We start from the raw sequence: 15,874 nt of genomic DNA, 5'->3' as shown, positions 1-15,874 counted from the left end.
CAGGATGACCATTGCCGGGAGTCCTGATGCCCCAAGGAGACGGGCTTCTACTCCTTGGCCGACGTGGGGAGAGTGCAGCTCAGGTATCGGCAGTACGATCCCTGTGTTGTCAGGGGGCTACAACCTAGAGGGTACATGACGACCCCACCACAACGGGCTGGCTACCGTGCTGGATTTCTGGTGCCATGGAAAGTCCATCATGATCGCTGGCGCAGATGGAGACGCACTATGGGCGTAACTGGGACAACCCAAAAGGCGTTTAGGCCCAATTTGAGTAATAGTGGGTATGGTTACAACGCCGGTGCAATGCTGAGTGCCAAGGTCTGAGTGCACTTAGGACCAGTGGTACACCACGTAAGGTGTCCTTCCCCAAAAGGCTCGTACTTCTGTAGAAATTTAGAAAAATGGAGGTCAAACCCCAAGGAGGACCATCACATGGAAGGCCGAAATGGTTGAAACTCCTTTTAGTCGCCTCGTACGACAGGCAGGAATACCTCGGGCCTATTCTTACCCCGGACCCGCAGGGGGGGTCACCACATATAACTAACTTTTTGTATTTCCTATAAAGTGAACCAAGAACCTCCTCTAACTTTAGCAAAAACGTTGTGAAATCGGAGTCTGGGGATCTATAAATAACAACAGTAAGAAGTTTAGCTCCACTAAATTTAACCACACCTGCACAACATTTCAAACACCTTTTCAGTGCAGTACTTTGAAACATCAACTGACTCAAATGGGATAACGTTTTTCACATACATGGCTACTCCCCCACACCACAAAAAGCTCCTAGAAAAGCTGCCAGCCAGCCTGTATCCTGGTAAAGGAAGCCTCTGAATTATCTCCTTATTTAAGAAGTGTTCAGATATACCAATAATTTCAGAGTCAACATCTATAAGTAATTCACTAACTTTATCTCTAATGCCTTGTATGTTTTGATGAAATATACTAATTCCCTCATTAATCGGATACCTAAGCTTTGTCGAAAGTGGTTTCTTTGTTAGAGAGACTTCCCTTAAGCAGGAATACCTGTCAGCTGACTTCAATCTAAAAAAGGTACAGCTCTAACACCCACAACTACCGGAATTTTCCAATGAGTGATCCCACCACCCCCACCTATGCTGTCACCTATTAGCTTCTACAACAACGCCCCCAATTACCAGTCTTCACTGTGAATCCAATCAATTCATAAGGCCGTTTTTAGTGAAAAACCAGGTTGAAGATGTTAAATACGAGGGCTATCCACAAAGTACATTACGTTTTGTAATTAAAAATAAATAAAGTATTCGAAAATCTTTTTATTATATACAGACGAAAGCCACACTTAAATACTACTTTTCTACATAGTTGCCATTTAAATTAAGGCACTTATCGTAGCGATGGACGAGTTTGGAAATTCCTTCGTCGTAAAATTCGGCCGCCTGCGCCTTCAACCACGTGGCGACTGTCTTTTGGGACAGAAAAGGTGTGATTTTTGTGGATTTCCTGGAAAGAGCCACTACAATAAACTCTCAAAGGTATTGCCAAACTCTGCACAACCTCAGAAGAGCAATACAAAACAAGCACAGGGGAAAGTTGGGCTCAAAGATCTTGCTGATTCACGACAACGCCCGGGCCCACACGGAAAATGCCACTCGTGAAGTTCTCGAATATTTTAAGTGAGAGTTGTTTCCTCATCCGCCGTATAGTCCCGACCTGGCACCGAGCGACTTCCTCTTATTCCCAGCAATGAAGAAGTGGCTGGCTATGCAGCGTTTTGATGACGACGCACAGCTTCAAGAAGAGGTAATCACGTGGTTGAAGGCACAGGCGGCCGAATTCTACGACAAAGGAATTTCCAAGCTTGTCCATCGCTACGATAAGCACCTTAAATTAAATGGCAACTACGTAGAAAAGTAGTATTTAAGTGTGGCTTTCATCTGTATATAATAAAAAAAATTCCAATGCTTTATTTATTTTTAATTCCAAAACGTAATTCACAACAATATAATTTTTTAGCTGTTGCTGTCTTAGGTACAAAATAAACTGTTTCAGTTGAAATAACTCTCCACAGCCACCACTATGAGAAAATTACCTCTTCCACTATTATGTTCCGGCGTGCTTATGACCTCGCTGTTTAGTGCCCTAACCCATAAATAATCATCATCATCATCATCATCATCATCATCATCCCTACTATGCTCTGTCTCTAATAAAAAAAAAGTACTGTGCTGTAATCAGATTAGCTGCTCAATAAACCATATCCTAGTTTTCCATTCAAAAATGATAAAAAGAGGGATCTTCATAAGAAACTTTTCATTCATAAGCCAAGTCTCAGCCTACTTGTGATTGTATCATTGTTCTCGTAAGGGACAGAAATTTGAAAACATTACATGGTGGACACAATATGGAGTTTCTGAGCACTCTGTGATGTTGGCTAAGACAATACTGAGAATGTGGAGAATCCAGTGGGCATCCACAAACTGTTACAATATCTAAAGTAATGAATTTTGACACAATGGCAAAAATCTATTTATAAAATAGTGCAATTTAAATACAGTACTCCCTTTCCCAGTAAAGTGGGTATGTCTTGACAGTCACTTTGGGAAGCCCAGCTATAAATATTGACTAGAATAGGCATTTTCAGAAGAAAATATCAATCTTAAGTGGCATAATTTCCTCAGTGAGGCCAGTGTGACAACTATATTCTCAGAGAATAATCTGTTCTCAGCAGACCAGTCTCTGACACACACAAACAATGGAATGGTGGTATGCAGAAAGAGAAAGTTTGCTCTTCTCGAATGACCCCCTCTTGACTCAGAATTCAATCTTGAAGAAAATAGATGGGCAGAGATGAAACAGATATTGCTAGAAAACTGACCTACCCCTCGCTACAAACCTCATTTTACCTCTGAAACACCACAGAGACTGCTTAGGTGTTGAAGACAGAAAATGAGCAAGTCATTACCCTTGTGCAAATTATGCATATGGTCACCAAAATAAAAGACTCTTTCAGTAATATTAAGAGGCACAAAATTTGAAGTTCTGTACCCAAGTGAGAGCCCAAAACGTTTTAGTAACAATGGTGATAATTTTGTCAATTTTGCATTTTCTACAATTGAAAGAAACTAACATAACATAAATATTCGCCAAAGATGGGTCCAAACCAAACATAGCAACAGCACAGCCACGTTCCAGTCAGTCAAGTAATGTACTGAAGTATCAAGACGCACTGGCCACTTCACAATCATGTATGTCTTGTTACTGTTCCACACAGACATCAGTGCCTTTCCCACAACTAGTCTGAAAAATAATATGGTAATCTAGTCCAATGAATCTTATGACACCAGCTTTCTTTTTTGTTTTAGAGGCCGTTCCTCTCATTCTGATTCACAAGATGTAAAGCACACCATTATAATATTTAATGCGATGGGCTGCTGCACAACATGGTGAATAGTTAAAAATCTTCAATCAACTTTGCTGCAATCACTTACGACAGAAAGGTAGCAGGTAGCATGGGGAGTACTGAAAACTCTAACCCACTTCCCCTACTCTCTGCAATATCAAAAATAATTTAATCAATCATGAAAGATAGGCTAATGAGTTAGATGAATAAGTACCATATTTTAATGAAGCACAGGTTGGTTTCCAAAGTAGAAGAAATACAGAACTAGCCATTAAACAGTTAATAAAACTGGTCCTTGAAGCCCATGACAAGAGTGGCTGTTTTACAAGCGTATTCTTAGACTTGTTCAAGGCTTCTCCACTGTTGACCACAAAATATTACAAAATAAGCTAGTAGTGCTACGTGTAAGAGGAATAGCCAACAAGTGGTTCCACTCCTACTTGAGAAACGAGGGTGCAGAAGGAAGAGAGCGTTCATAAATCTGTTGAAGGTAATTTTTTGCTAAAACAATTGTCAAATGAGAAACACAAACATAGATGGCCCCTCTCAATAGTGTATGGGGCATCCAATTCTTTCCTTAATATATACCAGTGATGTTGCAGATAATGAAAATATTTTGAAAAGTATAGGTTGTACTTGCCACATAGCAGAGATGTTCAATCTCTAACAGGCACAACAAGAAAACTGTAAAACAACTGAGCTTTCACCCAAAAGGCCTCCTTCCAAATTAGACAAAACACACACACACACACACACACACACACACACACACAGTCTCTAAAGCGACCAACCTAATGAGGCAGTGTAGTTGTTAAGACATTGATCCCATATTCAGGAGGATGAAGTCTGCTCTGTGCAGCCACCCTGATTTAGGGTTTTTCCTAAACCACTGCCCCCCCCCCCCCCTCTCTCTCTCTCTCTCTCTCTCTCTCTCTCTCTCTGTGTGTGTGTGTGTGTGTGTGTGTGTGTGTGTGTGTGTGTGTTTTAAAGCTACTGAAAAGATGTTCCTTATAAAATACTGAAAACACTTTCCTTTTGTTTATTTATGTATTTATTTATAATTAGTACTTATTATTACAGCTGTAGTCTTACCTATTTTGTTTTTCAAATCAATGCACTGTGATATGTGAGGGAACTGAAGAATTTTTCTCCATTTCTTACTTTTTCCTTTGTTACTATCTGCACCCCCTGAAAAAGGTTGATTTCTATTGAAATAAAAATACATATATTTTTGATTAAGTAAAAAGTTCACAAACTTGCAATAACAAAAAGGTGTTTAACTGCACCATTAATTGTACTGCTAACAACTACTAAGAACATTAAGTTGAAATCATCAGCCTTGAGTTTCAAACTCTGTTTCTACTTTTAAGCATGGTGCATTTTAATCCCTAAGATGCTTAACATATTATTTCATGATTATCTGTACTTGGCAGTACCCACTTGTCTGCTTCTACCAGGGAATAATTTAAGGTTTTTTTTTACAACACAAATTTTCTTTATTTACAACACAAATTTTCTATACTTCAAGTCTACACAGTTGCTATAAGAAGTATGTTTACAAGCAACCAGTATTTAAAATACTAACCTATTGAAGGGTGTAAATTATCTACACTTTAAATCCATGTAAATGATAACAGAAGCAGCAAACAGATAATGACAAGAGACTATATTAAAAACTTTTATATGACCCTCCAGGACTTGAAACCTATTATACTTTAAACAAAAACTAAGTTTGTAACTGAGGGCTGATGATCTTTCCTTTATGGTCTACAAATGTAAATCAGTCACGACTCCAACGTGGATAAAATTAACAGTTACTTTCCTGCACATGAAAGCAAGACAGATACTGAAATGATGAAATTATCAGAAAGGAAATAGCATCAAAAATTGTGGGCAGACTTATCAATCGACACATGGTGAGAGGTACATTTAAAGATCAACCAGTTGCACCCATTTTTTATCTTACATTCTTCTTCAAAATTTTGTACAACACACATACTCACCCTCCACGGCCATATCAACATTAACTTTTGACAAATTGTTGGCAAGATAGACATACCAGCACTTCTGGAAGGGGACATAGCTGATGTGGCATTGTGTAAGGAACAAGGAGGCTACAACATAAAGAGAAAAGAAAAGAAAAGAAAAGAAAAGAAAGGGTGGGGCTGGGGATGGAGGCAGGGGGGGGGAGTGGGAGGGAGGAAAAGAGAGCAAATGGTGTGGTCAAGGACGCACCTCCAAGCGCGTGTAGTTGCCTGTCATGATGACACTTATAGCTCGTGTCGATGAGAGCGAAAAGAAAGCAAAAATTAATAATAAAATTATAAACAGCCGACCAGTTGAAAGGTGACAAGTAACTACGCTCGCTGATTACGCTCAGTCAGTTGTGAGCTCTGCAGGAACCATGTACTCATTTATATTTACGTGACAAACCCTAATTCTAGGGCTGTATTTCATTTTGACAAATGGAGCTATGCCGATATTTGTAAAAACGGCGATGGTACATTAGTCCTTACTAATGTAAAATTGCAACCTTCTGAAGAAGACAAATTTATATTTGTCAAAACCTAGGTAATGAATTCTTTATCCATTGCAGCTGGTCGGCTGTTTATAATTTTATTACGTGGAACCATTGCTGTTGTGCAGCTACGTTTAAAAAAAAATAATAATAATAATAAATACATACATACACATATATAATAGTTAATGCCCATGCACCAATCAGCTAGGCCTATAAAACAGAGGAGAAAACGATAAATATTGGGAAAAACTATGAGATTATCCCAAAAATTCCAAAGAAACACACTATAACACTGCTATGGGATTTTAATGCACAACTAAACAGAAAGAGAAAAAATCCGAGAATATTGTAGGGGTAGGGAACTACCCAGCTCACAGAAGGCCAAATAAGAATGGTGAAAAAATAACAGAACTCTGCAGAGTAATGAAATTAAAAGCTTTTAAGCATCTCCCGGAAAACAAAACTCTCCAGACTCCAGTTTGGGTGAATTTCAAATGGATCATGGTGCAATATCCAGAGATTCCTCCCAAAAAATCCAGAATGTTACGGTAATAGGAAAAGCCAAGTTAGATTCTGATCACTGTCTACCAAAAATCAAAGTGGAATTCCAAAAGAGGAATACCAAGAGAAAAGTCAAATCAAGGACTCATGAATAAGACACAGAAAATCTCAGACAAGGAAGAAACGTAAGCTATAAACTTGAAACAAAAAATCCAGAAAATTGGGAGCAACGGAAACAATCTCTTACTCAAATACCAACAGAAACTATTGTCTTGATCAATATCTAATCATAAGGCATGTATGGAGGAATCTGGAACGTGATGAAGCAGTCAAAATAAGAAAGTACATGGCAAAAATGGAATAAGAATGCAGAAAAGATTCCTTGAAACTTTGAAAGAAACAGCTAAATTGATTAGGAATACGAAGAGACTTTATGATAAAAACCAATTAAAACATACAGACTACTACTTCAATACAAACAATACTAGAAAATTTTATACAACTTTCTTTTGAGAGTCAAGAGATACCTGAAGACTGCTTTGATCCACTCACTGTACAAAGGAGGTGATAAAACCCACATTAACTACAGAGGCATTTCTCTTCTATCGGTTATCTACAAAATCTTATCAAAAATCAAACAACGGAAAATCCGGAATAGAATGTAACAATATTATGAGAAGGAAAGTTGCTATTTACCATATAGCTGAGATATATGTGCCTATCTGCAACTCAGCATCTCCACTATATGGTGAGTAGCAACTTTCCTTCTCATAATTTTGTTAAATCTTATCAAAAGCATTATTAGCTAGGGCAGAATAAAAACTCAACCCTCTAAAACTGATAAATATCTATGTGGTTTCAGCAAGCTGATTTGCAAACATCTTTCCACCCAGCGACTTATCACTTGCTGCTCCTCCCCACAACTGTTGCACAGAAATCCTACAGCTGTGGTGCCTCTGTCACCTGCGTCAGCTTCACACCCCAAGCAGTTGTTTATGTCATTAGGGCCTTAAACCAGCTCTGGGTCTTGGAAAAAAACAGATCATGTTGAGAGCAGATTCTCAACTTGCGGTCAACAATAATGAATCTAAAATAAGAACTAAGATTTTGCAGTCACTTTTGCTGACTTCAAGAAAACCTATAAGGCAGTGAATAGGAAATTAAATGTATCAAATTCTCAATGGACTGGGCTTAGATAGAAGTTTTGAGATGAAAACTTCAGGGAGATTTAATTGTGTTCTAGAAAAAGTCAAAAGAGAATGGAAGACACTCACTCAATGAGGGAATTAGGTTACGTTACAAATGGGCAACCTACCACAGACTGAAAAAATTACAGACATTATTATTCTATGACCATAGCCAAAGGATGAATCATAGGATGATAAAAATACTGTTATTTCAGATTCCAAAATGTTTCTATAAGAAAACTGGAGTCACTAGACCAGAAGAGAGAAACTTCAAGAAATTGTGAGAGGAAGCCATAGGCCATAGTGGCTCATACATAAAACAAGGAGAAGACAATAAAAACACGAACTTTGGCAAAATCTCGTTGTTCTATATCAACAAAAAAATATACATATTAATAATCCACGAAACTGATTATCATTTTCTAGCTCATCAGCAAAAATTAAGTATATAACACAGTTTCCCTTATATACTGGCAAGCAACTCCAATCTGACAGGTAAAATCAGCATCACAATGTACTTAGCTGTCCATCATATTTTTCAGGCATATTTTCCATGAGTCCACTGTTCCTCAATGCCAAGTCAGCAGACTGTGAATCTTAACTGACATTATGTAAGTAATTGTCAGTTTTGTGACAATCAAACAGCATGGAGTTGTGAAACATACTGGGGAGAAAAAAATAAAATAAGGGAGGAAGAAATCAAAGCAGATTAAGAGTTACATAATCTCAGGGTAAAGTCCAAAAAAATACAGTTTTCAAACGTCTACCAGGTTCTTTGCACTTTTGACTGAGATAGTGACCATATGCATGCGAGTTGGCTTTGTGTGAATGTGTGCGTTTTCTATTTTTGAAGAAGGGCTTCGTCTGAAAGCTTAATAAGAATATTAAGTCCTTTTCATTGTGTCTGTCTGCAAATCAACATCTCCACTGTGTGGTGACTAGCAATCAATCCTTTCCACAATTGGTGGATGGATTCATTTACAGCCAACAGCTCATTGTTCCTCACATACAGCCAACCATCCTCTCACTGAACAGCATCCTGAGGCAACAGTAAGGGAACAGTTCACAGTAGGACAACACAGTGCCGTAATGCCTCTCTTGCAAGCCACTGGCTATGTCAGCTGTTTATTTCACTGGAATTCCTCTTAACTCGATACTCAATACAATTCAATATCATCATTCCCCCATCTTCGCAGATGGCATTCATAAATTGTTTGATGGGCAACGATGGCATTTGGGCAGTGGTACACATTCCCCTCCCCTCTTCTTTTTATCACACAGTTGATCAGCTTCAGTGTTCCCTAGAGTTACACAGTTCTGTGTTGTTCCCTGCGAGTTCATTTGGGAAAAAAATATTCAAGAGATGAACCATGAAAATAAATGAGCAGCAAAGGAAATCTTTTACTTGGACTCCTCATAATATAGCTAATATGCCTCAAAATATACAATAATGGAATTGCAGCATTAATCTAAAATATGTAAAAGGAAAACTGTAAACTGCATGGACTGTCCGTTACCCTCCCAGTACTGGAAGATGAATTCTTAGCCTCTTAAAAATCCAAAATAGTGAGTTATTCCAATCTCAGCATTCAACATTATTATTCATAATACCCGTTTCTAAAAGATTACCTACACACAAAGTTCTCACTTTTCACACACACTTACTGGAAGGTCATTCCATGCGTGGCAAGTATGCAATATGCTGCAGTGAATATCAAGCCCCTCACTCAGAGCTGTACCCCGATTTCAAGCAGCACCTGGACCTTGAATCTCCCCCCGATACCAACAACAATTCCACTACATGCAATATCAATATAATCAAAACAAATATGTTGTGCAACATGAATACTAGAGACAGATGGAGCTTCTCGCAGTTCACCTGACCCCGCCACCTGGATGGAATATTGCCTGCCTGCCTTCACAAGCTGTGGCTGGAAGTATCAAGACAAAGTTCACTGAGTAAAGGCTGCTTACATCATCATCACCACCACCACCACCACCACCACCACCACCACTACACACTTCTGGAACCTGGCTTGTATCTGCCGTATATCAACTTCAGGTTGCTCCACAGACAAATAATTACAGTACTGTCAACAACTTTGTGAGGACATGCAGACACACTGGTATCATCCTTCCACAGTCTTAATTTACTAGCTCACATTGACCGAGAACATTCAGATTTCATGGATTTTTATACTTTGCTTTAAATTCAGAATTAAATTTGGAAATTTGTGGTAAGGTCTTATGGGACCAAACTGCTGAGGTCATTGGTCCCTAAGCTTACGCACTACTTAATCTAACAAACTAACTTACACTAAGGACAAAACACACACACACACACACACACACACACACACACACACACACACACACACACACCCGAGGGAGGACTCGAACCTCTGACGGGGGGAGCAACGCGGATCATGACAAGGTGCCTCAGACCGCGCGGCTACCCTGCATGGCAAAAGATCCAGAATTAATAAATGTTGTGCATGTTAGTACACAGTAACCTTAATAGTGAGTACAAAACCAATGAACCTCATTGTGGAGGCTAGGAATACATTAGGTACCAAATGCCCCACTAGAAGCCAAACTAATCCCCCCTGCAGCCAATAACTCTGAAATAGTGTTTTCTGGTGAAACCACATGCAGTGTTTCCACAATCATTCTGGGACCACATAAAGGCTATAAAGCTGGAGCAGCTGAGTTTCATACACTCAATGTATTATACAAATATAAAGTAAATTACAAGTAATTCCCACAATAATCAGTGCAGATTAGCTCTGGTTATAACATCTTGTTAGTATATATTACATATTATACAGTAGTAGCTGTTTCAGAAAGTAAAGCTTTAGTAATTACATGTCCCTAAAGTTTCACCATTAAGGGATTTACAGAGCACAATGTATGAATGTGCACTGTGGTCACCACAGAAAAGCAATGGATGGGTGTGGTCACCACAGAGAAGCAATGGATGGGAAGTTATGAAATGAAAATAATGGTAAGTTCCTCATCTACTGATGCATGAGCGAAAAAAATAGAGGGAACATAATGCTACACTCAAAGCACTTCTGTGGATAGTAATTTAATGTGGACTTACATAGTCTGATAACTTTGTACTGATTTTTTCAGATCTCTTATGATTTTGAAATGTAAGTTTTTACCCACCTGTGAAGTTGGCAGTGTAACTGCACTCTTCACACTCTTTCCCTCCCCTCCCAAAATGGTTCTCCATCTTAAGGGAGTTGAAACCAGCCATCCATGTGTTTGTGAGCCATTAACACACACACACACACACACACGAAGTTCATGTCTGTCTGAGATGAACAGAAGGGCCAACATTTTCTGCATCTTGACATCACTCATCTTCATAATATACTATTTCAACACCTCACTAACAAGCCAGCCTCTCACTCATCTTTCTTTAACATAACGAAATGCCCCTCCAATACAGTATTCGGCATTTAAAAAAAAAAAAAAAACAACTCTTTTTTTAACTTTGTGGACAGGTGCCCATCCTGACATCACAATTGTCAAGGTAATGAAAGAGAGAAAAACTGCATGTGCCATCTGTCGATGAATCGTGTAAACTTTGTTCTGCATGTTATTGTATCTTAGTTGTGTCAATCATATTAACTACAGCAGAAGTAGGGGATCAGTCCAGTATTAGTCTAAACGAGTGAGGAAAACTGCCTCAAAACTACACTCATGATAGCTGGTGTACCAGCCCTGGAGATTCAGTTCAGGTTTCCACTACCTCCATGTCTCACAAGACAGTGCACTGCACTGCACATTATGCTACATGAACAGATCCCTCTCATTCGTCTTTTAGCCGATTTATTCACCCATCTTTTAGTTCATTTATTTTGAACTGCTTATGTTGTACATATAACAATCCCTTCCCTATAGTAGTATATTAAGCATCTCTATTTTAACTAAACATTCCCTAAAACACTTCTGATTGAGAAGGACGATGAAGGCATCTATTAGAAGGGGTCCACTTCTCAACCATCTGACACGGGATTGGTCCTTCTTCTTTAAGTTAGATGAACCCAAGAGAGATCTGATACATAGGTAGGGAAATACAAGTGGAGTTAGGAGCTATGGCTGGCAAGACCTAATATAAACGTGCTGTGGCACAGGCCACAACAATGTTTTCCATCCATCACATCAGCTTATTCTGTGCAGATCTAATTCTGTTGTAGCTGCAATTGATCTGTCTTCTGTGTGCACACAGTCTTCTACTATTTGACCAGCTACCCAAGTCCAGAACTCACAAATAGTAGGAGTTTATAATGACCACAACGCACAACCAATGGACAGCACTAACACGGGAAACTCCCCATTGTACCCCTCAGATTTTGTGGTAAGACGGCCCTATGCACTGCCTGTCAAGAACTGAATGCAGATGAAGCATGAAACAGGAAGAAAATGTACTGAAATGTGAAAAATAAGCAAACAGAAACAATGAACGGTCCAAACTGAAGATGTGCAACATCGAGTGAATTGGAAGAACAATAATCACATGATCAAAATATCCACAGGTGTGCTGCCGGTCTATAGTGTCCAACGGGCACAATATTTCGGCGATCATACATGTCGCCATCATCAGGTGAACTGACGGACTGAGCTCCTGTGAACGTGCCGGCACGGAGATCCGTACGCTATGGCTGCTCAGAGGAAACTGGGTTCGGTCGCGGCAGCAGCCTATTTAAATACCCTCCGCCCGTGGCGCGCTCCCTCCGCCGTCCGCGCCCCGCGCCACGGTCGCGCAGTGGAACAGATTGCGACGACATCTGAGATGACGTCGGTGTGATGGCTCTGTCCGCCGTGGTCGTCACAACTATACGTTTGCTCAATTTACTCTTGATTAACCCAATCGCTGGTTCCCAAGCCTTGCTAAGATTATAGCCACAGTCACGGTTTATGAGGTCGTCATTGGTGCGAATTTCGATGGCCTCTCTAACAACGCTGTCCCAGTATCTCGACGTCTGTACCAGAATCCTCGTGCGGTCATACTCCATGGCGTCATTTTCCGACAAACAATGTTCAGCGACCGCCGACTTGCTCGGATATATCAGTCGAGTGTGCCTCTAGTGTTCACGGCATCGATCCTCGACGGTACGCATCGTCTGACCAATATACGACTTGCCACATTGACACGGAATCTGGTACACGCCAGCCTTCCTCAAACCGAGGTCATCTTTGGCGCTCCCCACCAGTGCACGAGTTTTATTTGGAGGACAAAACACAGTTCCGACCTGGTGTTTCTTCAGAATGCGGGCGATTTTCCCTGGGAGTCCGCCTGTGTATGGAATAAATGCAGTGCCTACCTCCTCCCTCCCTAAATTTTTTAAAACATATTTTTGTGACTACTACACATTGGGGAATTCACCCAGCAAATATAAAATCTTTCTGGGATGGTCAAGCAACCAATTTTTTTATTCTTGGACCACTCAGTATGGATTGAGCCAGTATCATTTTTAATAAGCGCCATCCCACCATTTGCTTCAATCGATCTAGGGAAATCTTGGAGAAGTGAAATACAAATGGCTGGATGGGGTTTCGGCAGCTCGTTCCACATCAGAATGCAGTGTCCTTACTACTAAGCCACCTTCTATGTAAACACTCAATGGTGTCCCAGAGGGCTGCTGCAGCACTCTCGTGTCCACTGAGTGCTCCTCAAATATTTCTTGCATAATTCTGAAATGACAAGAGTTGTGCTTTCACTTGCTGAAGTTACAGACCACCTGTGGTGAGCTGTTGGTAAAGCACTGCCTCATGATTCTCAACACACTCACACACTACCCTCTCAGCACATGCTAATAACACATTCAGTGACCCATTAACCCAGGTGGCCTTTTCCCATGCTTCTTGCCATCAATTACAGTGTTCCTGTGGCCATGATTAGAACTGTTTCCTGCGAAAAATGACACGCTGAGGAACAAGCAGGGTGCCCTTTCCGGAATGAATTTCCATCCTGCTGGGAGTAAGTGCCAATTTGAAACTTTCTGGGAGATTAAAACTGTGTGCTAGACCAGGTCTCAAACCTGGAACCTTCGCCCCTTGCAGGCAATAGCCCCACTGACAAGACTTCTAGGCACGACTCATGACCCACTTTCACACCATTTTTCAGCCAGTACCTCTCCTACTTTCCAAACTCATGTCATACAGGAGTGGTAGTCCAACAAGGTATGAAGAAGATCTGTGAAGTTTTGAAAGTAGGAGAGTGACAATGGTGAAAGTAAAGATGTGACAGCGCATAATGAGTCACGCCTTGGATAGCTCAGTTGGTAGAGCAACTGATCGTGGAAGCAAAGGGTCCAGGTTGAAGCCCCAGTCTGGTGTACAGTTTTAATCTGCCGGAACGTTTCACATCAAGTTATCCTACAACAAGGTGCCTCTGGATGGAAAGGCTGCTCATCGTTTGTTTTTATTCATCATTAAATAGAAAAATAATTTGTTGTAATGTGAGCCTTATACCTGACAGAGCGAAATTTGACAACTCAGCGCACTGTAGTTCACAATATATTACTGCAGTGGTGGCAGTTTCCCTTGAACCAAGATACTCACGGTATATCTGTTGTGACTCGCCGATCTTTCAAAGTGCCGCCACGCAGTTACGCGCGTCGTTTACATGCGGCGCTGTCTGCCAGCAGTGCGGCAGCCGCGCCACCTAAGCGGCCAGCCAGCCAGCGGCCGCTAGACTTGGACTCAGTGCTGATTTGACTGTTACTGTGTACACGTCTTCCTTTGTCTACTTGCTCTGTGACTTACATGTATTGTGTCGTCTCTGAAATATGTGTGTTCAACCTGACGTTATAACAATTAGCGACGAGGTAGTGATTTTTCTTTCCCATCGTTGACCCACAGATTTCCATGGCTACTTTAGAGCAACTATTGCAAGGTCTCATAGAACAGCAAACGCTTCTCACATCTGTGATTCGTGATTTCGTCGCGGAATCCAATGCGGGGCGTCTCTCGTCGTTGTCTATACCTCCTTTTCCTCCTTACGACGAGATGGCGGAAGACTGGTCTGATTACAAAAAACGTCTTCGACAGCACTTCTTGGCATTTCATGTCGCGGACCAACAAACACGTAAGTCTCTGTTCCTTTCATGGATTTCTCCTCAAATGTATTGGTTGGTGTCGCAATTGGCTCCTTTGAAAGATCCTGCGTCTTTGTCCTTTGCTGAAATGTGCTCACTTCTGTCTATCTATTTTCAAAAGCAAACGCATGTGGTAGCCACTCGTGTTGCCTTTTATCGTTGTCAAAAACAACCGAATCAATCTTATCGCACTTGGGCTGCTGAACTTCACGGCCTCAGTCGAAAGTGTCAATTTGTTATTGACGTTCACAAAGAATCCTACGCCGATTCCATGGTACAGGATACTATTATCCGGTCGGCGCCTGACAAAGAAGTTAGGCAACGTGCACTTCAGTTCGCAAATCCGACTCTAGATGAAGTCCAATCCATCGCGCAGTCTTTTGAAATATCTCGTGCCGCTGGAGCGCAAATAGAGGCGTGGGGTGACGTCGGGGAAATACAACCTCTGCGCGCTGTTGACGACACGTGCGGCGTGTCCCCACCGGCCGACGCGGCCGCGGTACGCTTCCACGCACAGCCTCGGCCTAACTGTAAACAACCCTCTAAGAAACTGCAGCAAAACCCTCGGCACCTTCGTTCATGTCCGCGGTGTTTTACGAAACATTCACGGGAGGATTGTCCCCAACGTTGGGCCGTGTGTCAATTTCAAAAAGAAGGGTCATGTGTCTTCCGTTTGTAACTCCTTGTTCATGACCGTGGCGCTGATTCTGCTTCTGTGTTGTCTGTCAATTGTACTTCTTCCCTTTCAGGGAAGTTATTCCTCATTGTCCAAATCCTTGGTCGGGATGTTCGCATGCAGGTGGATACTGGTTCTGCTGCCACTGTCATTAATTCTCAGGCATATTTTCAGTTGGGTTCTCCAATCCTATCACCTGTCACTCGGCAATCACGGACGTACAATAAACAGAAGATTTCTCTCTTGAAAGAATTTAATGCTGAGGTATCTTACAAATCCGTCGTTCGCACTGTTCTCATACTTGTCCGCCCGACCAGAGTAACGCAGAGAATCTTTTTGGTTTCAATGCCTTTCGCGTTTTAGGGTTCTCCATAGATGCTCGGTCAACATTGTCTCTGATGCTATTCCTTACGCTCAATTGGATTCCTTGACGACATTTTTGTCCCTTTTTTCTCCTGGGTTAGGCTGTGCAAATGACTTTGAAGCTCATATCAC

At 41.1% G+C, this 15,874-nt stretch overlaps 1 protein-coding gene across 2 annotated transcripts in view; it reads right to left on the bottom strand.

Moving 5' to 3' along the window:
* Positions 1–15,874, bottom strand: part of LOC126175979 (G protein-coupled receptor kinase 2) — a 203,605-nt gene that overhangs the window by 141,611 nt on the left and 46,120 nt on the right. For both annotated transcript variants that reach the window (XR_007535630.1, XM_049923086.1), the window contains exon 2: positions 4,475–4,570. Coding sequence is in view for 1 of the 2 variants with exons in the window: in XM_049923086.1 (XP_049779043.1) it covers positions 4,475–4,570 (96 nt within the window). In the remaining variant the exon portion in view is untranslated. The remainder of the gene's footprint in view (positions 1–4,474; positions 4,571–15,874) is intronic.

This window comes from Schistocerca cancellata, chromosome 3 (assembly GCF_023864275.1).
Source record: "Schistocerca cancellata isolate TAMUIC-IGC-003103 chromosome 3, iqSchCanc2.1, whole genome shotgun sequence".
NCBI classification, from domain to species: domain Eukaryota; kingdom Metazoa; phylum Arthropoda; class Insecta; order Orthoptera; family Acrididae; genus Schistocerca; species Schistocerca cancellata.
This window is presented reverse-complemented; position numbering and strand designations above follow the sequence as displayed.